This window comes from Rhinoraja longicauda, chromosome 23 (genome assembly GCF_053455715.1).
Source record: "Rhinoraja longicauda isolate Sanriku21f chromosome 23, sRhiLon1.1, whole genome shotgun sequence".
Classification (NCBI taxonomy): Eukaryota; Metazoa; Chordata; class Chondrichthyes; order Rajiformes; family Arhynchobatidae; genus Rhinoraja; species Rhinoraja longicauda.
Genome location: NC_135975.1, coordinates 2,787,523 through 2,814,662, shown reverse-complemented (window position 1 = coordinate 2,814,662; position 27,140 = coordinate 2,787,523). Strand labels below are relative to the sequence as shown.

Genomic DNA, 27,140 nt, shown 5'->3' with positions numbered 1-27,140 from the left:
GTGAAGATTCAGCATGTGAGCAGGCTAATGGATGGTCGAGGTACTTGGCAATTAATAGTTTCCTTTTCTGTTTCACTAGGGAATTGTCGTTAAATTAATAACCAAGAAACTTGGTGAAAAATATTACAAGAAGAAAGCAGTGATAAAGGTAAAGTTCTATTTTGAGTATTGAGCGAAATGATTGAGCTGAAAATAGCAAAGCTTGTATCTCAATTAAGTGAAGTGATATGAAGGCTTTGGAGAGGGTGCAGAAGAGGTTGACCAGAATGATGCCTGGATTAGAGGATAAGTTGATCAGGAAAGGTTGGGCGTTTTCTCTGAAGCGTCGGAGGCTGAGGGGAGACCTGAAAGAATAATATAAAGTTATCCGAGACATAGACAGGGTTGACAGTCAGAACCTTTTCCACTGGGTGGGCATGTCAAAGTCTAGAGGACATTGCTTTCGGGTGAGAGTGGTGAAGCTCACGTGCAGAGCGAGTGTTCTTTATACAGAGTAGTGGGTGCCTGGAACGCGCTGCCAGGGGCGATTGGAGCAAGCAGAGTTTTAGATAGGCACGGGGATATGGATCTCATGCAGGCAGAGGAGCATTGTTTGACATGGCATCATTCCAGCACGGGCATTGTGTGTCAACGGGACTGTTCCTGTTCAGCACGGTTCTATGTAAAACAAGCTCCAACAGTAATAACTGAGTGGAAACGGAGATTTAGATGGAAAATGGTGTAATGGTGACTACACTTCAAAAGTACATCAAGCTGTTCCGTAATGGCATGAAGATGGTGATAGGCCTCATGAAAATACAAGTTGGGAAACAAGCTCGGGCGGCACGGCGACGCAGCGGTAGAGTTGCTGCCTCACAGCACCAGAGTCCTGGGTTCAATCCTGACTACGGGCACTGTCTGCACGGAGTTTATACGTTCTCCCTGTGACCGTGTGGGTTTTTACCGGGTGCTCTGGCTTCCTCCGACACTCCCTAGACGTACAGGTTGGGAGGTTAATTGGCTTCGGTAAAATTATAGATTGTCCCTAGTGTGTGGGACAGTACTAGTGTACGGGGTGATCGCTGGTCGGCGTGGACTCAGTGGGCCGAAGGGCCTGTTTCTGCACTGTATCTCTAAAAGTAAAGAAATGAAGAAAAAATTCTTAATGGTGTGTGATTCACTTACACTGCAGGAAGTGCAAGAAAAGTATACGGCAATTATCAAAATGATCGATTCCGGAGACAAGCTGAAAGTTGATCAGACACATTTGGAGACAGTCATTCCAGCCCCCGGTAAACCAGACGTCTTGAGTTTAATTGTTATCTTGATTCCACGGGATTGCCTGTTAATGTTGTTGGCTGAAACTGTGCCTTCTGATTGCTATTCCAGGTAAGAAGCTACTCGTTGTCAATGGCGGTTACCGGGGAAATGAGGCCATTCTGGATTCCATACACGAACAAAGTTTCAGTGCCACAATAATCATCGATTCTGTAAGTTCACATCCCCCCACCCACCCCCAAATGGGAAGGTTTAATTTGCCTTCTCTGACCCTGCTGTGTAATTTTAAATGTTGCATTGATTTTTGGACTAAAATGGAAAGGTAATGCGGTATAGGAGCAAAGAGGTCCTTCTGCAGTTGTACAGGGCCCTAGCGAGACCACACCTGGAGTACTGTGTGCAGTTGTACAGGGCCCTAGTGAGACCGCACCTGGAGTACTGTGTGCAGTTTTGGTCTCCAAATTTGAGGAAGGATATTCTTGCTATTGAGGGCGTGCAGCGTAGGTTTACTAGGTTAATTCCCGGAATGGCGGGACTGTCATATGTTGAAAGACTGGAGCGACTAGGCTTGTATACACTGGAATTTAGAAGGATGAGAGGAGATCTTATCGAAGCGTATAAGATTATTAAGGGGTTGGACACGTTAGAGGCAGGAAACATGTTCCCAATGTTGGGGGAGTCCAGCACAAGGGGCCACAGTTTAAGAATAAGGGGTAGGCCATTTAGAACTGAGATGAGGAAAAACTTTTTCAGTCAGAGAGTTGTGAATCTGTGGAATTCTCTGCCTCAGAAGGCAATGGAGGCCAATTCTCTGAATGCATTTAAGAGAGAGCTAGATAGAGCTCTTAAGGATAGCGGAGTCAGGGGGTATGGGGAGAAGGCAGGAACGGGGTACTGATTGAGAATGATCAGCCGTGATCACATTGAATGGCGGTGCTGGCTTGAAGGGCCGAATGGCCTCCTCCTGCACCTATTGTCTATTGTCTATTGTAATGGTGTTTGAAGTAATGGGCGATTTATTAAAACTGGTTAGCACCAGGAGGCCAGTCAAAGCTGACCTGCCAAGTGTGACTTTGGTACAGTTTTAACATTCTCAGATGTCAAGGTTACTCAGAAACTTGACAGTGAAACCAGGGCTCGATTACAGAAACTTGACTTAACAGTAAAAGGAGGTCTTGCTTAGAAACTTGACAAACAGTAAAACGAGGTCTTGCACGGGATGGAATTTGGAAAGGCTTAATTAGGTGACAGACAGAATGAGTTGATTATCTACAAGTCTAACTTCGTTAACAGTAGATCCAATTTTCTGTTAACAACGATGGGTGGACACTACATCATAATCAATGAAGTTCCTCAAACCTGGGTGTCGTCACTGTTGTCTCTACTTTTAGGCTTTGTCCGCAGTTCCCTTTCACCACATGAGTACAATCCACATCTGCATTTACTAATTACTATTTGTAAATTTTCTATTCGCTCGCTATTCTTTACCCTGCAACGCTGATCCATTCAATTGGTGGTGGGTATCTAGAACAAGCTGTCAGGGGACGTAGTTGAGGCAAATAGCTATGGGGCCATTCTTTGTCACGTGTGTGACCAAAAATGTGAAAAATTGTGGAATACGTCTCTTCTAATTCTGAAAGCATTACAGGTATATTGTTTTGTACTGTGTATATGACTTGTGTTGAGGTTTATCAAGTGAAATTTTTATATATAGACAATAGGTGCAGGAGTAAGCCATTTGGTCCTTCGAGCCAGCACCACCATTCAATGTGATCATGGCTGACAGTGTTTGTTTAGGGTCAGAGGTCAAATATGAGTGGTCACATGTGTGACTGAGACCCATAAACCTCTGACACCTGTACTAATCAAGAATCTATCTATCTCTGCCTTAAAAATATCCATTGACTTGGCCTCCACAGCCGTCTGTGGCAAAGAATTCCACAGATTCACCACCCTCTGACTAAAGGAAATTTAACCTCGTCTCCTTCCTAAAAGCACGTCCTTTAATTCTGAGGCGATGACTCTTAGACTCCACATCAAGCCTTTCACTATTCTGTATGTTTCAATGAGGTCCCCCCTCATTCTTCTATAAACTCCAGCGAGTACAGGCCCAGTGCCGACAAACACTCATCATACGTTGTAAACCCACTCATTCCTGGGATTATTCTCATAAACCTCCTCTGGACCCTCTCCAGAGCTAGCACATCCTTCCTCGGATATGGGGCCCAAAACTGCTCACACTACTCCAAATGCAGCCTTGTAGAGCCTCAGCATTACATCCCTGTTTTTGTGTACAAGCCCTCTTGAAATAAATGGAAGTTCATATTTTCCAAACCTGAACGTTATTATTGTTTCTTCACAGGGACCCCTGCAAGGGCGGAAGGTTGAATGTGTACAATATGAAGACGTTTCAAAATTGGCTTAAAAAACTCTTCAGAGCTGCTTGTTTGATATTTTGGCAGTTCAAAGCATCATGTTGGTGTCCATTGTTTTATTGTCCCCAGTGCAAGCTCTACTGTGTCAGAGCTTTAGAACACATTCATCTCTAATGTATATTTTGAATTCCTCTACTTCATTCCCCTCCCTTACACAAACCCATTAAGATAATGTTTTTCCTATTCTTTATTTGTAGATGTGTTGAGAATGGCGGGTGGGGGGGGTGGGGGGGGGCAGTGGCTCAGCGGGTAGAGCCACTGTCTCACAATGTTAGAGACGTGGGTTCGATCCTGACCTCAGCTGCCGACTGTGTGGTGTTTGCACGTTCACTGTGATCGCACGGGCTATCACTGCCCCGGTTTCATCCCACATCCCAAAGACGTGCGGGTTTGTAGGTTAAATGGCTCTCTATAAATTGCCCCTAGTGTGGTAACATAGAACCAATGTTGATGGGTGATCGAAGGTCAGTGGGCCGAAGGGCCTGCTTCCATGCTGTATCTCTAAATGAAACTAGACTCTGGCAAATACTACACTTACAGACTGTAGCTATTTGTGTTTTTGATAGGCCACAAATGTCAGTCAAACTTGTTAATTTATATATTTGAACAGGAAAGAATAAAGCTTTATTCTCAATTAAATAATGGTGATTGTTTGGTGATTATAAAATGATACATAGAACACTTGTATGTGGTCAATAGGCCTCTTAATTAAATGTGCTAGTGCCAGATGTTGCTGATTTATCTTGCATAACTTAATGTGTACATTGATAGAGTCAAAGTGCTGGAGTAACTCAGCGGGTCAGGCAGCATCTCTGGAGAACATGGATAGGTGACGTTTCAGAGTGCTGGAGTAACTCAGTGGGTCAGGCAGCATCTCAGGAGAAAAATGATGGGTGACGATTCAAGACCACCTTCAGGGTCCCAACCCGAAACGTCACCCACCCTTTTTCTCCAGACATGCTGCCTGACCCACGAGTTACTCCAACACTTTGTGTCTATCTTTGGTATAAACCCAGCATCTGAAGTTCCTTGTTTCTACATTTCGCGTCTGCTCCACTGCGAAATCTCCTCAAGGTATGTGTAAGAAAATAACTGCAGATGCTGGTACAAATCAAAGGTATTTATTTCACAAAATGCTGGAGTAACTCAGCGGGTCAGGCAGCATCTCCGGAGAGAAGGAATGGGTGACGTTTCGGATCGAGACCCTGCTTCAGACATGTCGGGGGCGGGACAAAGGAAGGATATAGGTGGAGACAGGAAGATAGAGGGAGAACTGGGAAAGGGGAGGGGAAGAGAGGGACAGAGGAACTATCTAAAGTTAGAGAAGTCAATGTTCATACCACTGGGCTGCAAGCTGCCCAAGCGAAATATGAGGTGCTGTTCCTCCAATTTCCAGTGGGCCTCACTATGGCACTGGAGGAGGCCCATGACAGAAAGGTCAGAGTGGGAGGGGGAGTTGAAGTGCTCAGCCACCGGGAGATCAGGTTGGTTAAGGCGAACTGAGCGAAGGTGTTGAGCGAAACGATATGGCCACTTTGAAGAAGTTCTCTTCCTCTCTGACTAGTTTCAGTCTGAAGAAGGGTCTCGATCCGAAACGTCTCCCACCCCTTTCTCTCCAGAGATGCTGCCTGACTCGCTGAGTTACTCCAGCGCTTTGTGTCTGTATTTGATCTAAACCAGCATCTGAAGTTCTTTGTTTCTATTTAATGTGCGCATTGCTAACCCTGCTGGTATCTGCCTACATAAATTTCAACCTGCCCGTTCTGCATGGATGCTCACCGTACAGATGTCAACTCGGAAATAAAAACAAATGTATGTTGCCTCGATATGAGGGAATATGCAAAAAAATCTTTAGATACATATGTTGACCAAACCTCAAAAGACTTGGCGCAAATGCTCAATTTATTCCGATCCACCCATTTCCTTCCATTTTCATTTACTACAAGTTAAATGATAATGCAGTATTGGAATAAAGAACAGCACAGGAACAGACCCTTTGGCCCACAATGTTTGTGCTGAACATGATGCCAAGACCACCCATGGGTTTGTGTGGGTTTTCTCCGAGATCTTCGGTTTCCTCCCACACTCCAAAGACGTACAGGTAGCTTAATTGGCTTGTGTAAGAAAATAACTGCAGATGCTGGTACAAATCGAAGGTATTTATGTCACAAAATGCTGGAGTAACTCAGCAGGTCAGGCAGCATCTCAGGAGAGAAGGGATGGGAATAGCTTAAGAATAAAAGAAGGAATAGCTTAATTGGGTTTGTAAATGTTTAACAAAATTGCCCCTAGTGGGTATAGGATAGTGTTAATGTGCGGGGATCGCTGGTCGGCGCAGACACGGTGGGCGAAGTGAGCCTGGGTCACTGAGGCAAAGATTTTGCCTTGGGCTTATTGTCCAGTTTACAAGCACCATAGCAAACACTTTATTGGGTTGGTTTGGAAACAGCTCCATCCAAGACCGCAAGAAATTGCAGCAAATTGTGGACGCAGCCCAGACCATCACACAAAACAACCTCCCTTCCATCGACTCCATCTACACCTCACGCTGCCTCGGCAAGGCCAGCAACATAATCAAGGACAAGTCTCACCGGTCACTCCCTCTTCTCCCCTCTCCCATCAGGCAAAAGGTACAGAAGTGTGAAAACGCACACCTCCAGATTCAGGGACAGTTTCTTCTCAGATGTTATCAGGCAACTGAACCATCCTACCACCACCAGAGAGCAGAGCCGATAGACTATCTACCTCTTTGGTGACCCTCGGACTATCCTTGATCAGACTTTGCTGGCTTTACCTTGCACTAAACGTTATTCCCTCATCATGTATCTATACACTGTAAATGGCTCAATTGTAATCATTTATTGTCTTTCTGCAACAAAAGCTTTTCAGTGTCCCTCGCTCGGTACACGTGACAATAAACTAAACTGAAGGTATCACAAAATCAGTCTGAAGAAGGGTCTCGACCTGAAATGTCACCCATTCCTTCTCTCCTGAGATGCTGCCTGACCCACTGAGTTACTCCAGCATTTTGTGATACCTTCGATTTGTACCAGCATCTGCAGTTATTTTCCTACACATAATAAACTAAACTGATATACATTCCAAATGCCACACTATTAATGATTCATTAAATGTCAATATTAACGAGACTATGACATACGGCTTGTTTCACATTGTGTCTTTAATCTGTATATGCGGTTTTTAAAAAAAAAATCACAATATCAAGCATTTGAAAAACGGTCGTGATGGAATTCACAAAAGTCAATGATGTGTTAATTTGGCATTACCCCATGCCATCTATTGCCATTATGGTTTAGGGGGGCAGTGTGAACTGTGAGCAAGATGCTATGAGGTTGCAAGGTGACTTGGACAGGTTGTGTGAGTGGACGGATGCATGGCAGATGCAGTTTAATGTGGATAAGTGTGAGGTTATCCACTTTGGTGGTAAGAATAGGAAGGCAGATTATTATCTGAATGGTATCAAGTTAGGAAAAGGGGACGTACAACGAGATCTGGGTGTCCTAGTGCATCAGTCACTGAAAGGAAGCATGCAGGTACAGCAGGCAGTTAAGAAAGCCAATGGGATGTTGGCCTTCATAACGAGGAGTTGAGTATAGGAGCAAAGAGGTCCTTCTGCAGTTGTACAGGGCCCTAGTGAGACTGCACCTGGAGTACTGTGTGCAGTTTTTGTCTCCAAATTTGAGGAAGGATATTCTTGCTATTGAGGGCGTGCAGCGTAGGTTTACTATGTTAATTCCCGGAATGGCGAGACTGTCGTATGTTGAAAGACTGGAGCGACTAGGCTTGTATACACTGGAATTTAGAAGGATGAGAGGGGATCTTATTGAAACATATAAGATTATTAAGGGGTTGGACACGTTCGAGGCAGGAAACATGTTCCCAATGTTGGGGGAGTCCAGAACCAGGGGCCACAGTTTAAGAATAAGGGGTAGGCCATTTAAAACGGAGATGAGGAAAAGCTTTTTCAAAGCTGTTCAAAGCACCAGTGGTTTGCATTAAAATCATTTTGACCAAAGTTCGTTAACTTCTTGGTAAGAAGAAAAGAGGAAGAAACACAAAGAGAATTAGTTTCTTTTTTTAAACTTTTACCCCATCTATTAGAGTCGGCAGCTTTATATTTCTATTAAAAAAAAATTCAGATCGTCCAACTGGAAATTTAACGCTAGAATTCCAGTTTCACATTTATTAAGCCAATCCGGGCCATGGTAAGTGTGCAGGAAGGAACGGCAGATGTTGGTTTAAAATGAAGATAGACACAAACTTTTTCAGTCAGAGAGTTGTAAATCTGTGGAATTCTCTGCCTCAGAAGGCAGTGGAGGCCAATTCTCTGAATGCAATCAAGAGAGAGCTAGATAGAGCTCTTAAAGGTAGTGGAGTCAGGGGGTATGGGGAGAAGGCAGGAACGGGGTACTGATTGAGAATGATCAGCCATGATCACATTGAATAATGGTGGTGGTGCCTCGAAGGGCCAAATGGCCTCCTCCTGCACCTATTGTCTAAAAGGCTGGAGTAACTCAGTGGGTCAGGCAACATCTCTGGAGAGAAGGAACAGGTGATGTCTTGGGGTCAAGACCTGTTGGACGAGACCATTTGGATGTTCAGTCACTCGACACTTCCATCCCCCTTCAGGAAAGCTGTAAACTCCTCCGTTTCTTCCTCGACCGCAGAACCAGCCAATTTCCAGTCTGAAGAAGGGTCTCAACCTATTCCTTTCCTCCAGAGATGCTGCCTGACTCGCTCGAGCGTTTGGTGTCTATCGAGGGCATGGTAACGTGGCCCACCCGGTATTGTAGACCTCTGTCTTAACAATTCCTAAATACAATCTAATGGTGATTTACATGACTATAGTGGGTACAAATGTATATGGAAGTTATAGGATTACGAGGCAAAATCACAAAGGGAGAATATTGATTTTAATATCAAGGCATCATCCCTGTAACTATTCAATGACTATTATTAATAATCCTGATTTAGACAAATTAGTTTGCATTTGCTTTCCTAAGCTGCCCATATTCCTCCCCCTCTGTATATCTGCTGTCCTTTGCAGTGCCTTTAAACCCGCTCATGGTTGCTCCAAGAAGCTGTAAAGGTGTGGAACGAGATAGTCTTTAAAATGTCCATCGATGAATCCTTTCCCACTGTTATGGATAAACCAGCACTGGACATTTGTTCCGCTTACAGCATTCGTCCTGTAGTCTTTCTGCAGACCCCTGCACAAAAACACACACACACATGTGAGACCACTCTCACGAATGGCGATCTTATTGAAACATACAAGATTATTGGACACGTTAGAGGCAGGAAACATGTTCCCAATGTTTGGGGAGTCCAGAACCAGGGGCCACAGTTTAAGAATAAGGGGTAGGCCATTTAGAACGGAGATGAGGAAAAACTTTTTCAGTCAGAGTTGTAAATCTGGAATTCACTGCCTCAGAAGGCAGTGGAGGCCAATTCTCTGAATGCATTCAAGAGAGAGCTAGATAGAGCTCTTAAGGATAGCGGAGTCAGGGGGTATGGGGAGAAGGCAGGAACGGGGTTCTGATTGAGAATTTTTTAGATTTTTTAGATTTAGAGATACAGCGCGGAAACAGGCCCTTCGGCCCACCGAGTCCGCGCCGCCCAGCGATCCCCGCACAGTAACACTATCCTACACACACTAGGGACAATTTTTACATTTTACCCAGTCAATTAACCTACAAACCTATACGTCTTTGGAGTGTGGGAGGAAACCGAAGATCTCGGAGAAAACCCGCGCAGGTCACGGGGAGAACGTACAAACTCCGTACAGACGGCGCCCGTAGTCAGGATCGAACCTGAGTCTCCGGCGCTGCATTCGCTGTAAGGCAGCAACTCTACCGCTGCGCCACACATCAGCCATGATCACATTGAATGGTGGTGCTGGCTCAAAGGGCCGAATGGCCTACTCCTATTGTCTATTGTCAATGGAGTGGATGGAGTGGATGTGGAGAGGATGTTTCCACTAGTGGGAGAGTCTAGGACCCGAGGCCACAGCCTCAGAATAAAAGGATGTGCTTTTAGAAAGGAGATGAGGAGGAATTTCTTTAGCCAGATGGTAGTTCATAAGTACATAAGTGATAGGAGCAGAATTAGGCCATTTGGCCCATCAAGTCTACTCCACCAATCATAGCTGATCTATCTCTCCCTCCTAACCCCATTCTCCTGCCTTCTCCCCATAACCCCTGACACCCATACTAATCAAGAATCGATCTATCTCTGCCTTAAAAATATCCACTGACTTGGCCTCCACAGCCGTCTGTGGCAATGAATTCCACAGATTCACCACCCTCTGTCTAAAGAAATTCCTCATCAACTCATTCCTCAAGGAATGCCCTTTAATTCTGAGGCTGTGCCCTCTGGTCCTAGACTCTCCCACTAGTGGAAACATCCTCTCCACATCCACTCTGTCCAGGCCTTTTACTATTCGGTAAGTTTCTATGAGGTCCCCCCTCGTCTTTCTAAACTGCAGTGAGCACAGGCCCAGTGAGTGCCGTCAAACGCTCATCGTTTGTTAATATTTACTTCTATGTGGTGAATCTGTGGGATTCGTTGCCACAAACGGCGATGGAGGCATTGTCATTGGATATTTTAAAGTGGGGATTGACCTGTTTTTGATGAGTAAGGTCGAAGCCAGAGGAAATCCACAGTCACAGGGAGAACGTGCAAACTCCACACAGCAGAGTCAGGGGGTATGGGGAGAAGGCAGGAACGGGGTACTGATTGAGAATGATCAGCTGTGATCACATTGAATGGCGATGCTGGCTTGAAGGGCTGGGTGGCCTACTCCTGCACCTATTGTCTATTGGGTCGAGACCCTTCTTCAGACTGAGAGTCAGGGGAGATGGAAACACAGATGTAGATGGGTAGGTGGGTAGGTGTGAAAATGAGACATCAAGGGGGACAAAGCTAAAGAAAATGGAGAATATATCATATGACAACAGTCATATGAAGAAAGACTGGATAGACTAGGCTTGTACTCGCTGGAATTTAGAAGACTGAGGGGGGATCTTATAGAAACATAGAAAATTCTTAAGGGGTTGGAGAGGCTAGATGCGGGAAGATTGTTCCCGATGTTGGGGGAGTCCAGAACCAGGGATCACAGCTTAAGGATAAGGGGGAAGTCTTTTAGGACTGAGACGAGAAAACATTTCTTCACACAGAGAGTGGTGAGTCTGTGGAATTCTCTGCCACAGAAGGTAGTTGAGGCCAGTTCATTGGCTATATTTAAGAGGGAGTTAGATGTGGCCCTTTTTGCTAAAGGGATCCGGGGGTATGGAGAGAAGGCAGGTACAGGTTACTGAGCTGGATGATCAGCCATGATCATATTGAATGGCGGTGCAGGCTCGAAGGGCCGAATGGCCTACTCCTGCACCTATTTTCTATGTTTCTATGTTTCACACAAAGATAAAATGTAATCAAGGGGACAGACTGGTCAGTGAACTAGGGTGGGCGGGGCTTGGAGAGAGGGAACGCAGGGTTACTTGAAGTTAGAGAAGTCGAAATTCATAAAGGTCTCGACCCGAAACGTCACCCATTCCTTCTCTACAGAGATGCTGCCTGTCCCGCTGAGTTACTCCAGCATTTTGTGCCTATCTTCATTACACTGGGTTGGAACCGGAAGACATTTTGTTGGCATACCTGGTTACTGTAATCTTGTGACCTTTCACTTCCATGGTGGCCTGTGGTTTATCTGGGTCTGTTCCCGGGCGCAGGTTGGACACATTTACTTCTGGTTCGTGGGCGAACTGACCTGTAAAGAACATCATTTCGTTAAGCTGCTTTGTAATCCTCTCCGACTTACCCAAAGTCAGTTTTAGCATCATGACGATTTTATACACTGGAAGTCAGAAACATCCATTGAATAACATTTTATTATTTTTTTAATCTCCATTTTCATTGAGATTTCTTTTTTTTAAAAAAGAAAGCCATTTATTTTAAAGAAAAAACGCGATTTTCATTAAGATGAATTTCATTTGAAAAGAAAGGCATTTACTTTAAAGAAAAAACGCGATTTTCATTGAGATTCATTTCATTTTAAAAGAAAGGCATTTATTTTAACGAAAAAACGTGATTTTCATTGAGATTTGGTTTATATTTTTAAAAAACCCCCATTTATTTTAAAGAAAAAATGTGATTTTCACTGCTGACCGGGAGCACCCCACAAGCCTTGCCGTTTCAGAGATGCTCTGACCCAGTCGTCTGGCCAGAACAATTTGGCCCTTGTCAAAGTCGCTCAGGTCTTTACACCTACCCATTTCTCCTACATCCAACACAACAACTTCAAGAACTGACTGTTCACTTGCTGCCTAATATATCCCACCCCTTGACCGGTGCCATTGTAACAAGATAATCAATGTTATTCACTTCGCCTGCCAGTGGTCATAATGTTTTGGCTGATCGGTGTATATGGCAAAGGTGTTGCACTGTGGACGTGGAGAGGGATTGTCAGAAGGGTACAAGGTGTTGGTAGGGCTACACCTGGTATGCCGCACACAGTTTAAGTCCATTAACCTAAGCCTCCATTCTTCGCCTATGACTTACGAACGTACGGAAAGTACTGCCTGAAAAAAAGGTCATATATTTTCTTTAAATGAGTTACCTATCAGTCCGTGGACACTTGTTGAGAACACATTTGTCGGAGGAGTGTAGAATCCCAGGAAATCCACGTTGGTGGGATGGTTTTTCCAGACACGATGGCGCACGATCAGGAAGACCAGGTCTTCGCCCACGGTGATGGTGACGTTACTGTCTCTCCTCACGCTCACCACAAAACTGGAACGGCAAAGCAGGCACACAGTCGCAATAAGTTTCAGTTTCAATCGCAGAGAGTTGTGGACCCAGCCCAGACCATCACACAAACCAACCTCCCTTCCACCGACTCCATCTACACCTCACGCTGCCTCGGCAAGGCCAGCAGCATAATCAAGGACCAGTCTCACCCCCGGCCACTCCCTCTTCTCCCCTCTCCCATCGGGCAAGAGGTACAAAAGTGTGAAAACACACACCTCCAGATTCAGGGACAGTTTCTTCCCGGCTGTTATCAGGCAACTGAACCGTCCAACCAACAACTAGAGAGCAGTGCTGAACTACTATCTACCTCATTGGTGACCCTCGGACTATCCTTGATTGGACTTTGCTGGCTTTACATTGCACTAAACGTTACTCCCTTATTATGTATCTATATACTGGAAATGGCTCGATTGCAATCATGGAAAAACTTTTTCAGTCAGAGAGTTGTAAATCTGTGGAATTCTCTGCCTCAGAAGGCAGTGGAGGCCAATTATCTGAATGCATTCAAGAGAGAGCTAGATAGGGCTCTTAAGGATAGCGGAGTCAGGGGGTATGGGGAGAAGGCAGGAACGGGGTACTGATTGAGAATGATCAGCCATGATCACATTGAATGGCGGTGCTGGCTCGAAGGGCCGAATGGCCTCCTCCTGCACCTATTGTCTATTGTCTATTGTCTATCTTTTAGAGGTGCATAAAATCATGAGTGGAATAGATTGGGTAGATGTACAGAGTCTCGTGCCCAGAGTAGGGGAATCGAGAACCAGAGAACTTGGGTCTAAGATGAAGGGGGGAAAGAATTTATAAGAACCTGAGGGGTAACTTAGTCACACAAAGGGTGGTGGGTGTATGGAACGAGCTGCCGGAGGAGGTAGTGGAGGCAGGAACTATTGCAACGTTTAAGGAGCAATTAGTCAGGTGCATTGAGATATTTATCGTGTGGATGGGACATGTGGGTCAGTGTTGGCGAGTTGGGCTGAAGGGCTTGTTGGCCGCTATATGACTCGATGACCATTAATTCTATTTCTCCCACCACAGAACGTACCTGGAATGAGTTAAAACAGCATTCTCAGACCACTGGAGGAGAGTTTTATGATTCCCATCTTTCAAGCGTATCTTCTCTGTGCTAATGTCAAAGCTTAAGTTCAGATTGGTGAATTGGATCCCGATTGTCCCAAAGTAGGTGTTCAACTTGTTATTTTTTGTTTTCTTTCCACTGATAATTTTACCATTGACCACAATGCCTGGCACAGGGAAAGAAAATAGTGAATAAAATGCAAATTGATTAAGACGACGACCTGTTGCAAACAGCGCAACAGAAAATCAGCAAATATAACAGCGATGTGTTTATCTGCATAAAAGAAACAGCACAGATCGGTACTGTAAATAGCAAGCCACAGAAGGCAGTGGAGGCCAATTCACTGGATGAATTTAAAAGAGAATTAGATAGAGCTCTAGGGGCTAGCGGAATCAAGGGATATGGGGAAAAGGCAGGCATGGGTTACTGATTGTGGATGATCAGCCACGATCACAATGAATGGCGGTGCTGGCTTGAAGGGCCAAATGGCCTCCTCCTGCACCTATTTTCTATGTTTCTAAGCTGCCAATCCATTCACGGAGTACTATGTTTACATTATTTGATCTTCAGCTCCTTTCATCAGTTCATAAGTGATAGGAGCAGAATGAGGCCATTCGGCCCATCAAGTCTACTCCACCATTCAATCATGGCCGATCTATCTCTCCCTCCTGCCTTCTCCCCATAACCTCTGACACCCGTACTAATCAAGAATCTATCTATCTCCGCCTTAAATATATCCACTGACTTGGCCTCCACAGCCTTCTGTAGCAAAGAATTCCACAGATTCACCACTCTTTGATCTCCCGTTTTCACACCTTACCCTTCCCACATCTCTGTGTCTCCCTCTCCCCTGACTTTCAGTCTGAAGAAGGGCCTCGACCGGAAACGTCACCCATTCCGTCTCGCCACAGATGTTGCCTGACCCACTGAGTCACTCTAGCATTTTGTGTCTATCTCAACATATTTTGTTGTTCTGTTGTGCTGCTGTAGGTAAGAATTTCATTGTTCTGTCCGGGACACATGACAATAAAACACTCTGGACTCTTGACACTTTAAGATCAGAAGCGGTTTGTGTAAATATGCTTTTATCTAGAGATGGATAGAGAGTGGAAATGGGCCCCTTGGACCTCCGAGTCTGTGCCGACCAACAAGCACCCCATCACTAGTTTTACCCAACACACCAGGAAACCAATAAACCTACAAAACTGTACGTCTTGTGGGAGGAAACCGGAGCATCCGGAGAAAATTAATATAGTCATGGGGAGAACGTACACCCTCCAAACAGAAAGCACTTGAGGTTGGGATGGGATCCTTCTTCAGGAGAACTTTCATGGAAAATCTATCTGAAGAAGGGTCCCGACCCGAAACGTCACCTATCCATGTTCTCCACAGGTGCTGCCTGACCCGCTGAGTTACTCCAGCACTCTGTGAAACGTCACCTATCCATGTTCTCCACAGATGCTGCCTGACCCGCTGAGTTACTCCAGCACTCTGTGAAACGTCACCTATCCATGTTCTCCACAGATGCTGCCTGACCCGCTGAGTTACTCCAGCACTCTGTGAAACGTCACCTATCCATGTTCTCCACAGATGCTGCCTGACCCGCTGAGTTACTCCAGCACTCTGTGAAACGTCACCTATCCATGTTCTCCACAGATGCTGCCTGACCCGCTGAGTTACCCCAGAATTTTGTGTCCCCATTGTAGCTTATGCTCTCTCATCCAGGCATAATTCTGGTAAACCTCTTCTTTAAACCATGTTTAAAGAACATGGATAGGTGACGTTTTGGGTTGTTAAGAGAGAACTACTTTTGTGTTTGCCGAAGATAGACACAAAGTGCTGGAGTAACTCAGCGGGACAGGCAGCAGCTCTGGAGAGAAGGAACGGGTCACGTTTCGGGTCGAGACCCTTCTTCAGACTGTGCGTCAGGGGAGAGGCAGTTACAGAGATAAGGAAGTATAAGAGATCAAAAGAGATGCAGCTCAAGGAATGTGTTGAAATGTCATTGCTCTGCCAGTAGATGCCGCTGTTGCACTACAATAGTCATTTAGTCTGATGGACACATCACAATAACACTGTCTGATGGACACAAAACGCTGGAGTAACTGGCGGGACAGGCTGAATGACTGAAGAAGGGTCTCGTCCCGAAACATCACCCATTCCTTCTCTCCAGAGATGCTGCCTGTCCCGCTGAGTTACTCCAGCATTTTGTGTCTACCTTCGGTTTAAACCAGCATCTGCAGTTCCTTCCTACACAATAATGCCGACTACCCTGGAGAAAGGCTTGGATTGAGTGGATTAGGACTGGTGAAACTGTGGAGACAGAAGTCATAATTTCATAAGTGATAGGATAAGAATTAGGCCATTCGGCCCATCAAGTCTACTCCGCCATTCAATCATGGCTGATCTATCTCTCCCTCTCAAACCCCATTCTCCTGCCTTCCCCCCCATAACCCCTGACACCCGCACTAATCAATAGACAATAGACAATAGGTGCAGGAGGAGGCCATTCGGCCCTTCGAGCCAGCACCGCCATTCAATGTGATCATGGCTGATCATTCTCAATCAGTACCCCGTTCCTGCCTTCTCCCCATACCCCCTGACTCCGCTATCCTTAAGAGCTCTATCTAGCTCTCTCTTGAATGCATTCAGAGAATTGGCCTCCACAGCCATCTACGGCAATGAATTCCACAGATTCACCACTGAAGAAATTCCTTATCTTCGCCTTTTTAAAAGTATGTCCTTGTATTCTGAGGCTGTGCCCTCTGGTCCTAAACTCTCCCACTAGTGGAAACATCTCTCCACATTCACTCTACCCAGGCCTTTCAATAATCAGTTTCAAGGAGGTCCCCCTTCATTTAATCTGCAGTGAGTACAGGCCCAGTGCCGTCAAACGCTCATCATGCGTTAACCCAATCATCCTGGGGATCATTCTTTTAAACCTCCTCTGGACCCTCTTCATCACCAACACATCCTTCCTCAGATATGGGACCCATCTCTGGAAATGGATCATGTGCAAGCAGATAAGAGTTGGTCTTGGCATCATGTTCAGCATGGATGGTATGGGCCAAAGGGCCTGTCCCTGTGCTGTACTGCGATATGTTTTACGTTCCAAGTTCTAAGGGCGAGTTTGAACTTGGTGTCAGCAACATTGAGATGAATCATTAGAGGAATAGATCGGGTAGATGCACAGTCTTTTACCCAGAGTAGGTGAATTGAGGACCAGAGGACATAGGTTCAAAGTGAAGGGGAAAAGATTTAATAGGAATCCGAGGGGTAACTTTTTCACACAGAGGGTGGTGGGTGTATGGAACAAGCTGCCAGAGGAGGTAGTTGAGGCTGGGACTATCCCATCGTTTAAGAAACAGTTGGACAGGTACATGGATAGGACAGGTTTGGAGGGATATGGTCCAAGCGCAGGCAAGTGGGACTAGTGTAGCTGGGACATTGTTGGTCGGTGTGGGCGACTTGGGCCGAAGGGCCTGTTTCCACACTGTATCAATCCATGACTATATGATTCTAATTGGCATTGCCAATGTAATAATTGAATAAATATTGACAACTATGTTTAGTTATTGGTTGTTTATAGATCCTACGGCAAAGCTACGCAACAAATAGACTAAAAAGTAATTATCCCATTAATTCAGTTAGGTAACATTATTGGTCTAAGTGACTAAGATTGTCTTTTATGCCCATAATTTATATGTAACTATTTTCCACTCATTGCCTATTTGCCGAGAAAATACCCTGCAATAATTGGGAGACCTTTCGATGCGATATACTGTTCTACGTTCAATGTTCTAATTTTTGCAGAGCATAGATAGTTACTGAGTGCCCATAAATGGTTCAACATTGGTCTTCATCCATCTGGATATTGAAGTTGGGAGATCATGCCACAAGACATTGGCGAGGCCACATTTGGAGAATTGTGTTCAGTTTTGATCACCTTTTTATACGACAGATGTTGTTAAGTTAGAAAGGCAGTAGGGAAGATTTACAAGGACCTTACCAGGGCTCAAGGGTCTGAGCTGCAGGGAGAGGTTGAGCAGGCTGTGACTCTATTCCCTGGAGCGCAGAGGACGAGGGGGTGATGTTATAGAGATGTGTAAAATCATGAGAGGAACAGATCGGGTAGATGCACAGCGTCGTTTACCCAGAGAAGAGGAAACAGGAACCAGAGGACATAGGTTTAAGGTGAATGGGGAAGGATTTAATGGGAACCTGAGGGGCAACTTGTTTCGGGTGATAGGTATCTGGAACAAGCTACTGGAGGAGGTAGTTGAGGCTGGTATTATCACAACACTTAAGAAACATTTGGACAGATATATGGATGTTAAATTTGGAGGAATATGAGCCAAATGCCGGCAGGTGGGACTCGTGTAGATGGGACATGTTGGTCGGTGTGGGCACGTTGGGCCAAAGGGCCTGATTGTATGCTGCATGACTAACTCAACGGGTCAGGCAACGTCTTAGGAGAACATGGACAGGTGACGTTTCACAGAGTGCTGGAGTAACTCAGCGGGTCAGGCAGCATCTCAAGAACATGGATAGGTGATGTTTCACAGAGTGCTGGAGTAACTCAGCGGGTCAGGCAGCATCTCAGGAGAATATGGATAGGTGACGTTTCAGGTCGGGATTCTTCACCAGAGATGTTGGGCAGAAGGGATTTTTTTGCATGCTGTATGACTATGATTCTATGACATAGAAAATAGGTGCAGAAGTAGGCCATTCGGCCCTTCGAGCCAGCACCGCCATTCAATATGATCATGGCTGATCATCTAAAATCAGTACCCCGTTCCTGCTTTCTCCCCATATCCCTTGATTCCATTAGCCTTAAAAGCTAAATCTAACTCTCTCTTGAAATCATCCAGTGAATTGGCCTCCATTGCCTTCTGTGCCAGAGAATTCCACAGATTCACAACTCTCTGGGTGAAAAATGTTTTTCCTCATCTCAGCCCTAAATGGCCGACTCCTTGTTCTTAATTAATAAATAATAAATGCTTTGGTTATTAAAAACGGAGGTGGCTTCTCTCTTACCTTTGATTGGATCTGACACCAGACTGAGAATTTTCCCCGGCTGTGTGTCAATGTTGAAGCAGATGTCTTGTTTACTTTTGGGCAAGTGGACGATGAAATGTGGATCATTGTCGACTAAATCAGAAGGATATGTTCATGATTACCAAACAGGTTTTCTCTAAAGATGCACTTAAAGTTAACATGGTGTCAGGACAACCTTCTCTCCCTGAGTATCAACAAGACAAAGGAGCTAGCTATCAACTTCAGGAAACCGGATGGAGTAGTTTACTTTAGAGATACAGTGCAAAACTAGGCCCTCCTGCTGCTCATCGAGCCCGCACTGACCAACGACCATCCCACACAATTAGATTAATTGTGGTTAATTGGTTTGGTAAATGTAAGAATTGTCCCTAGTGGGTATAGGAGAGTGTTAATGGGCGTGGATCGCTGGTCGACCCGGTGGGCCGAAAGGGCCTGTTTCCGCACTGTATCTCTAAACTAAACAAAAAACACTGTCCTACACACTATGGGGACAATTTTCAATTTTTACTGAAGCCAGTTAACCTGCAAACCTGGAGTGTGGGAGGAAACCGGAGCACCCGGAGAAAACCCACGCAGGTCACGGGGAGAACGTACAAACTCCGTACAGACAGCGCCCGTAGTCAGGATCGAACCCGGGTCTCTGGCGCTGTGAGGCAGCAACTCTACCGCTGCGCCACCGTGCCACCCCAATCCATGGTGCTGAAGTGGAAATGGTTGAGAGCTTCAAGTTCCGTGGCGTTAGTTTTGCCAACGGTCTGGCATGGACCAGCCACGCTGATGCGGCAGGAATCCGTCTTAGACAATAGACAATAGGTGCAGGAGGAGGCCATTCGGCCCTTCGAGCCAGCACCGCCAATCAATGTGATCATGGCTGATCATTCTCAATCAGTAGCCCGTTCCTGCCTTCTCCCCATACCCCCTGACTCCGCTATCCTTAAGAGCTCTATCTAGCTCTCTCTTGAATGACAATAGACAATAGACAATAGGTGCAGGAGTAGGCCATTCAGCCCTTCAAGCCAGCACCGCCATTCAAAGCGATCATGGCTGATCACTCTCAATCAGTACCCCGTTCCTGCCTTCTCCCCATACCCCCTCACTCCGCTATCCTTAAGAGCTCTATCCAGCTCTCTCTTGAAAGCATCCAACGAACTGGCCTCCACTGCCTTCTGAGGCAGAGAATTCCACACCTTCACCACTCTCTGACTGAAAAAGTTCTTCCTCATCTCCGTTCTAAATGGCCTACCCCTTATTCTTAAACTGTGGCCCCTTGTTCTGGACTCCCCCAACATTGGGAACATGTTTCCTGCCTCTAATGTGTCCAATCCCCTAATTATCTTATATGTTTCAATAAGATCCCCCCTCATCCTTCTAAATTCCAGTGTATACAAGCCCAATCGCTCCAGCCTTTCAACATACGACAGTCCCGCCATTCCGGGAATTAACCTAGTGAACCTACGCTGCACGCCCTCCATAGCAAGAATATCCTTCCTCAAATTTGGAGACCAAAACTGCACACAGTACTCCAGGTGCGGTCTCACCAGGGCCCGGTACAACTGTAGAAGGACCTCTTTGCTCCTATACTCAACTCCTCTTGTTACGAAGGCCAACATTCCATTGGCTTTCTTCACTGCCTGCTGTACCTGCATGCTTCCTTTCATTGACTGATGCACTAGGACACCCAGATCTCGTTGAACTCCCCCTCCTCCTAACTTGACACCATTCAGATAATAATCTGCCTTTCTATTCTTACTTCCAAAGTGAATAACCTCACACTTATCTACATTAAACTGCATCTGCCATGTATCCGCCCACTCACACAACCTGTCCAAGTCACCCTGCAGCCTTATTGCATCTTCCTCACAATTCACACTACCCCCCAGCTTAGTATCATCTGCAAATTTGCTAATGGTACTTTTAATCCCTTCGTCTAAGTCATTAATGTATATCGTAAATAGCTGGGGTCCCAGCACCGAACCTTGCGGTACCCCACTGGTCACTGCCTGCCATTCCGAAAGGGACCCATTTATCCCCACTCTTTGCTTTCTGTCTGTCAACCAATTTTCTATCCATGTTAGTACCCTACCCCCAATACCATGTGCCCTAATTTTGCCCACTAATCTCCTATGTGGGACCTTGTCGAAGGCTTTCTGAAAGTCGAGGTACACCACATCCACTGACTCTCCCCTGTCAATTTTCCTAGTTACATCCTCAAAAAATTCCAGTAGATTTGTCAAGCATGATTTCCCCTTCGTAAATCCATGCTGACTCGGAATGATCCTGTTACTGCTATCCAAATGCTCAGCAATTTCGTCTTTTATAATTGACTCCAGCATCTTCCCCACCACTGATGCATTCGGAGAATTGGCCTCCACTGCCTTCTGAGGCAGAGAATTCCACAGATTCACAACTCTCCGACTGAAATAGTTTTTCCTTATCTCCGTTCTAAATGGCCTACCCCTTATTCTTAAACTGTGGCCTCTGGTTCTGGACTCCCCCCCCAACATTGGGAACACGTCTCCTGCCTCTAACGTGTCCAACCCCTTAATAATCTTATATGTTTCGATAAGATCCCCCACGCAGGTCACGGGGAGAACGTCTTGTCTCCAAAGACCCTCACGGACATTTTAACGCTTTAAGTGCTGGTTTTAAAATGACCCCCCTCTGGTAACCATGTTAATAGGCATCGTGAGCACAACCATTACCTGATGTGACCGGTTTTATCTGGATTTCAATGACGCCAACTACTGGTTGCGGGGCTGGAGTCCCAAATAAATGCTTCTGAGGCTTCGAAGGAGTCTTCGTCCCAATGTAAGGAGGTCCTGCAGTAACGAGAAGATCAATTCAGGCCGCAGTCAGTCAATTTCTATTCTATTTAGGTGTGAGAGGGTGCGATCCCTCTAATAGAATCATGGAGTCTTGGGTTCATACAGCGTGGAAACAGGCCCTTCAATACACAGCACAGTGCTCTAATTGCAGCCTCACCAACGTCTTATACAATTGCGACACGACCTCCAAACGTCTATACTCAATACTCTGACCAATCAAGACCAATGTGCCAAAAGCTTTTTTGACCACCCTGTCAAGCTGCGGTGACTCAATGAACTATGTACCTGCACTCCTAGATCCCTCTGCTCTACAACACTTCCCAGAGCCCCTGCCATTCACTGCGCATGCTAGACTTTCCAAAATGCAACACCTCACATTTCTCTGTGTTAAATTCCACCAACCTTTCCTCTGCCCGCCTGGCCAATCGATCCAGATCCTGCTGCAAATTTCACAACCATAGAAACATAGAAACATAGAAAATAGGTGCAGGAGTAGGCCATTTGGCCCTTCGAGCCTGCACCGCCATTCAATAAGATCATGGCTGATCATCCAACTCAGTATCCTGTACCTGCCTTCTCTCCATACCCCCTGACCCCTTTAGCCACAAGGGCCACATCTAACTCCCTCTTAAATATAGCCAATGAACTGGCCTCAACTACCTTCTGTGGCAGAGAATTCCACAGATTCACCACTCTCTGTGTGAAAAAAAACCTTTCTCATCTCGGTCCTAAAAGACTTCCCCTTTATCCTTAAACCGTGACCACTTGTTCTGGACTTCCCCAACATCGGGAACAATCTTCCTGCATCTAGCCTGTCCAACCCCTTAAGAATTTTGTAAGTTTCTATAAGATCCCCCCTCAATCTTCTAAATTCCAGCGAGTACAAGCCGAGTCTTTCTTCATATGAAAGTCCTGCCATCCCAGGAATCAATCTGGTGAACCATCTGCCACCCCACCCACGTTTGTATCATCAGCAAACTTGCTAATCTTGCCCTGTGCAGTATTTTCCCATCCAAATCATTGTTATAGATGACAAACTGCAATGGGCCCTGCATGGAACCCTGAGGCACACCACTAGTCATATGACTCCAGTCCAAGAAGCAGCCTTTCACCATCAGTAATGTTGATGCACTATGTTCACCACCATGCTAACAATACTATTTCGAGAGAAAAGGCCTTGTTCTAATTAAGGTAATTACTTTAGTTTAGTTTAGGGATACAGCGCGGAAACAGGCCCTTCGGCCCACCGAATCCGCGCCGACCAGCGATCCCCGCACATTAACACTATCCTGCACAAACTAGGGACAATGTTACATTTATACCAAGCCAATTAACCTACAAACCTGCACGTCTTTGGAGTGTGGGAGGAAACTGAAGATCTTGGAGAAAACTCACGCAGGTCACCGGGAGAACGTACAAATGACATACAGACAGCACCCGTAGTGAGGATTGAACCCGGGTCTCTGGCGCTGTAAGGCAGCAACTCTACCGCTGTGCCACCGTGCCACCGTGCCACCCCAATGGTCTACTTAAGTATATTCCATTTTGTAGCTCATTACTAAGTAACACAATAATATTTTGATTATACATATGGATAATCTAGTGTAAAAGATTGGAAGTTTCCAATATCATGTAATTAAGAAAATGAACACATTAGATAATCATTACAATTTTCATTGTTACATCAAACTCTGCAATATTATAATAATTACCATTCAGCTTTTCTTTCCCAAACTCTGCAATATTATAATGTTACCCATCCAGGTTTTATTAAAGTGTGCAGGAAGGAATTGCAGATGTTGGTTTACCATTTGAACCATTGAACCATTGAATCATTGAGCCATTGACCATTGATAATTGGACCACTGACCATTGGACCAATTGGCTATTGAACCATTGACAAATTGGCCATTGGCCATTGACCATTGACCATGGACCATTGACCTTTGAACCATTGACCTTTGAACTACTGACCATTGATCATTGAACCATTGACCATTGAACCATTGACCATTGGACCATTGACTGTTGACCATTGAACCATTGACCATTGAACCATTTAACCATTGACCTTTGAACCATTGACCTTTGAACCATTGACCTTTGAACCATTGGCCTTTGAACCATTGACCCTTAAACCATTGACCTTTGATCATTGGACCACTGACGATTGGACCATTGATAAATTGGCCATTGAACCATTTGATCATTTGACCATTGACCCATTGACCATTACCCATTGAACCATTGAACCATTGAGCCATTGACCATTGAACCGTTAAACCATTGAACCATTGACCATGGATCCATTGAACCATTGACCCATTGATCCATTGACCATTGACCCATTGATCCATTGACCATTGACCCATTGACCCATTGGACCATTGACCATTGAATCATTGACCATTGAACCATTGACCTTTGGACCATTGACCTTTGAACCATTGACCTTTGAACCATTGACCATTGAACTTTGAATCATTGACCATTGAACCCTTGGACCATTAATGGGTAACACACCTGCACAACACCCTTCCCTGGTGTCTCTGGGAGAATCAGCGAGAAGCTTCTGTCCCGTCTCCTCGCTCTCCACCAACAAGGAGGTCACTGGGGTCACAAAGTGATGGACCAGCGCCAGGTTTAAGATTCTGCTGGTAATGTTTCTCTTCTGCATGGCGGATGGAGCCATTGCCCTGTCATGAAGAAGAATCACAACTCCGTTAATCTTCAAGGGAATAAAACGACGGCGGCTAACAAGAACGGGCAGCAGAGAGGAATATCAACAATGTGCACAAGATGCACTGAGGCATTGCCGTTTCAGAGTGTCCCAGGTTTTAACATCCCAAGGAATAGGAGTAGAATTAGGCCATTGGGCCCATCGAGTCTACTCCGCCATCCAATCATGGCTGATCTATCGCTCCCTCCCAACCCCATTCTCCTGCCTTCTCCCCATAACCCCTGACACCCGCACTAATTAAGAACTTAATTTGGTGATAGATTTTGATAAGGTTTGGGATGAATCCTGAAATTCTGACAAGGAGGAAACTTAATGGTGAATGTTGGAACAGGTAGGGGCAACATGATGGCGCAGCGGTAGAGTTGCTGCCTCACAGCAACAATGAATTCCACAGATTCACCACCCTCTGACTAAAGAAATTCCTCCTCATCTTCCTAAAGATGTGTCTCTTTATTCTGTCTTATGTTCCATTGTCTTTGTGCATGAAACGCAGCAGGTTTTCATCAGTGACGGAGATCGTTAGAGGCAGGAAACATGTTCCCAATGTTGGGGGAGTCCAGAACCAGGGGCCACAGTTTAAGAATAAGGAGCAGGCCATTTAGAACGGAGACGAGGAAAAACTTTTTCAGTCAGAGAGTTGTGAATCTGTGGAATTCTCTGCCTCAGAAGGCAGTGGAGGCCAATTCTCTGAATGCATTCAAGAGAGAGCTGGATAGAGCTCTTAAGGATAGCGGAGTCAGGGGGTATGGGGAGAAGGCAGGAACGGGGTACTGATTGAGAATGATCAGCCATGATCACATTGAATGGCTTTGCTGGCTCGAAGGGCCGAATGGCCTACTCCTGCACCTATTGTCTATTGTCTCGTTGTTTGATTCATTGAATTCTACCGTATGAACTCTGAAGCAATTATAAGCGTTGTTTCTTTTTGGGTAAACCAACATCTGCAGTCCCTTGAGTCTGTCAAAGTTGGCCTCGATTAGACTTTAGAGATACAGCACGGAAACAGGCCATTCGGCCCTCGGAGTCTGCAACAACCACCGATCACCCCTTACACTAACACTATCCTACACACACGAGGGACAATTTACAACTTACAGAAACCAGTTAACCTGCAAACCTGTACGTCTTTGGAGTGCGGGAGGAAACCGGAGCACCCGGAGAAAACCCACTCAGGTCACAGGGAGAACGTACAAACTTCGTATGGGCAACACCCCCTAGGCAGGATCGAATCCGGGTCTCTGGTGGGGTAAGGCAGCGACTCTACCACTGTGCTACCGTGCCACCCGTTACGGCCCTAGATTGTAAACAGTGGGTGCACCAAGGCTAGGTCTTCACCCGTTCACATTGCTGCTCGGATATTAATCCAGAATAACGTCATAGAGTCATAGAGTTTTCCAACGTGGAAACAGGCCCTTCGGCCCAACTTGCCCGCACCGACCAACATGTCCCATCCATACTAGTCCCACCTGCCTGCGTTTGGCCCATATCCCTCTAAACCCGTCCTATCCAAGCATCTGCCCAATTGTTTCTTAAATGCTACAATAGTAACAGCCTCAACTACCTCCTCCGGCAGCTCGTTCCATACACCCACCACCCTCTGTGTGAAAAAGTTACCCCTCAGATTCCTTTCTCCCTCACCTTAAACCTATGTCCTCTGGTTTTCGATTCCCCTACTCTGGGGAAGAGACTCTGTGCCTTTTTCCCCACGATCTATTCCTCTCATGGTTTTCTACATAGGTCAATTGGTCATGATCATGATACTCTGTGCGTCTACGTGAACTATTCCTCTCATGATTTTATCCACCTCTATAAGATCACCCCTCATCTTTATTGTGTTATCAAAGAGAAGGGGAATGGAGATTGAATGGAGAGAATAATGAAGCAGGTGGTGAAAAGCAAAACTGTCCGATTACCTCTTTGCAAGGAGCTGGCGAATAGTTAGGTAAGCCCAAAGTTGTTTGGTGAAGCATGGGAGAACATATTGGTGCTTGGCCAAGACTTTGTCCAGCTCGTCCGTAGGAGACTCCACCTGAAACCCGACCTCGCTGTTTGCCTGAAATAGAAGACGGTGTATAAATCCTACTTATGCGTGTTACATTAATCTCACCATTGGCTGATTCTCCAAAACCCACCCCCCACCTCGTCCCAACTCAATTGCACAAGACAGACACAAAATGTTGGAGTAACTCAGCGGGACTGGCAACGTCTCTGGAGAGAAGGAACGGGTGACATTTCGGGTCAAGACCCTTCTTCAATCTTCAATTCCACAACATAGGCAGCTGGTCGAGTTGCTGCCTCACAGCGCCAGAGACCCGGGTTCCATCCTCACTACAGTCTGTGCGGAGTTTGCATGTTCTCCCTGTGTTTACGTGGGTTTTCTCCGGGTGCTCCGGTTTTCTCCCACCCTCCAAAGACGTACACGTTTGTAGGATAATTGGGTTCGGTAAAATTGCAAATTGTCCCTAGTGCGTGTAGGATAGTGTTAGTGTGCGGGGATCGCTGGTCGGCGCGGACTCGGTGGGCCGAAGGGCCTGTTTTCACGCTCTATCTCTAAAGTCTAAAGTGAAGTCTAAAGTCACCAAGGAGAATAGTCATAGACAATCAACTATTGCTCTTAGATTCAGATAGAAGCGCTGGCTTTTAAATATAGTTTAGTTTAGCTTAGTTTAGATTAGTTTAGATTATTATCACGCCTGCCAATGTTCAGTGAAAAGCATTTGAAAATCAGCCAGCGGAAAGGCAATGCATGATGACAATCGAGCCGTACATTGTGCACAGATACATGATAAGAGAATAACGTTTAGTGCAAGGTAAAGCCAGCAAAGTCCGATCAAGGACGGCACGGTAGCGCAGCGGTAGAGTTGCTGCTTTACAGCGAATGCAGCGCCGGAGACTCAGGTTCGATCCTGACTACGGGTGCT

General features: G+C 45.7%; 2 protein-coding genes across 3 annotated transcripts in view; one reads left to right on the top strand and one right to left on the bottom strand.

Moving 5' to 3' along the window:
* Nucleotides 1–3,908, top strand: part of kin (Kin17 DNA and RNA binding protein) — a 59,579-nt gene extending 55,671 nt beyond the window's left edge. For both annotated transcript variants that reach the window (XM_078420105.1, XM_078420104.1), the window contains exons 11-14: nt 80–148; nt 1,172–1,271; nt 1,369–1,469; nt 3,620–3,908. In XM_078420105.1, coding sequence (XP_078276231.1) covers nt 80–148; nt 1,172–1,271; nt 1,369–1,469; nt 3,620–3,682 — 333 coding nt within the window. In that variant the 3' untranslated portion in view covers nt 3,683–3,908. The remainder of the gene's footprint in view (nt 1–79; nt 149–1,171; nt 1,272–1,368; nt 1,470–3,619) is intronic.
* Nucleotides 3,909–6,855: 2,947 nt separating this feature from the next.
* Nucleotides 6,856–27,140, bottom strand: part of itih2 (inter-alpha-trypsin inhibitor heavy chain 2) — a 52,373-nt gene continuing 32,088 nt past the window's right edge. Inside the window, exons 14-21 of the mRNA XM_078419487.1 lie at nt 26,133–26,272; nt 24,003–24,175; nt 21,357–21,473; nt 18,634–18,747; nt 13,564–13,762; nt 12,331–12,503; nt 11,370–11,481; nt 6,856–8,923 (exon numbers count right to left, since the gene is read on the bottom strand). Of these exons, the coding sequence (XP_078275613.1) occupies nt 8,776–8,923; nt 11,370–11,481; nt 12,331–12,503; nt 13,564–13,762; nt 18,634–18,747; nt 21,357–21,473; nt 24,003–24,175; nt 26,133–26,272 (1,176 nt within the window). The 3' untranslated portion in view covers nt 6,856–8,775. The remainder of the gene's footprint in view (nt 8,924–11,369; nt 11,482–12,330; nt 12,504–13,563; nt 13,763–18,633; nt 18,748–21,356; nt 21,474–24,002; nt 24,176–26,132; nt 26,273–27,140) is intronic.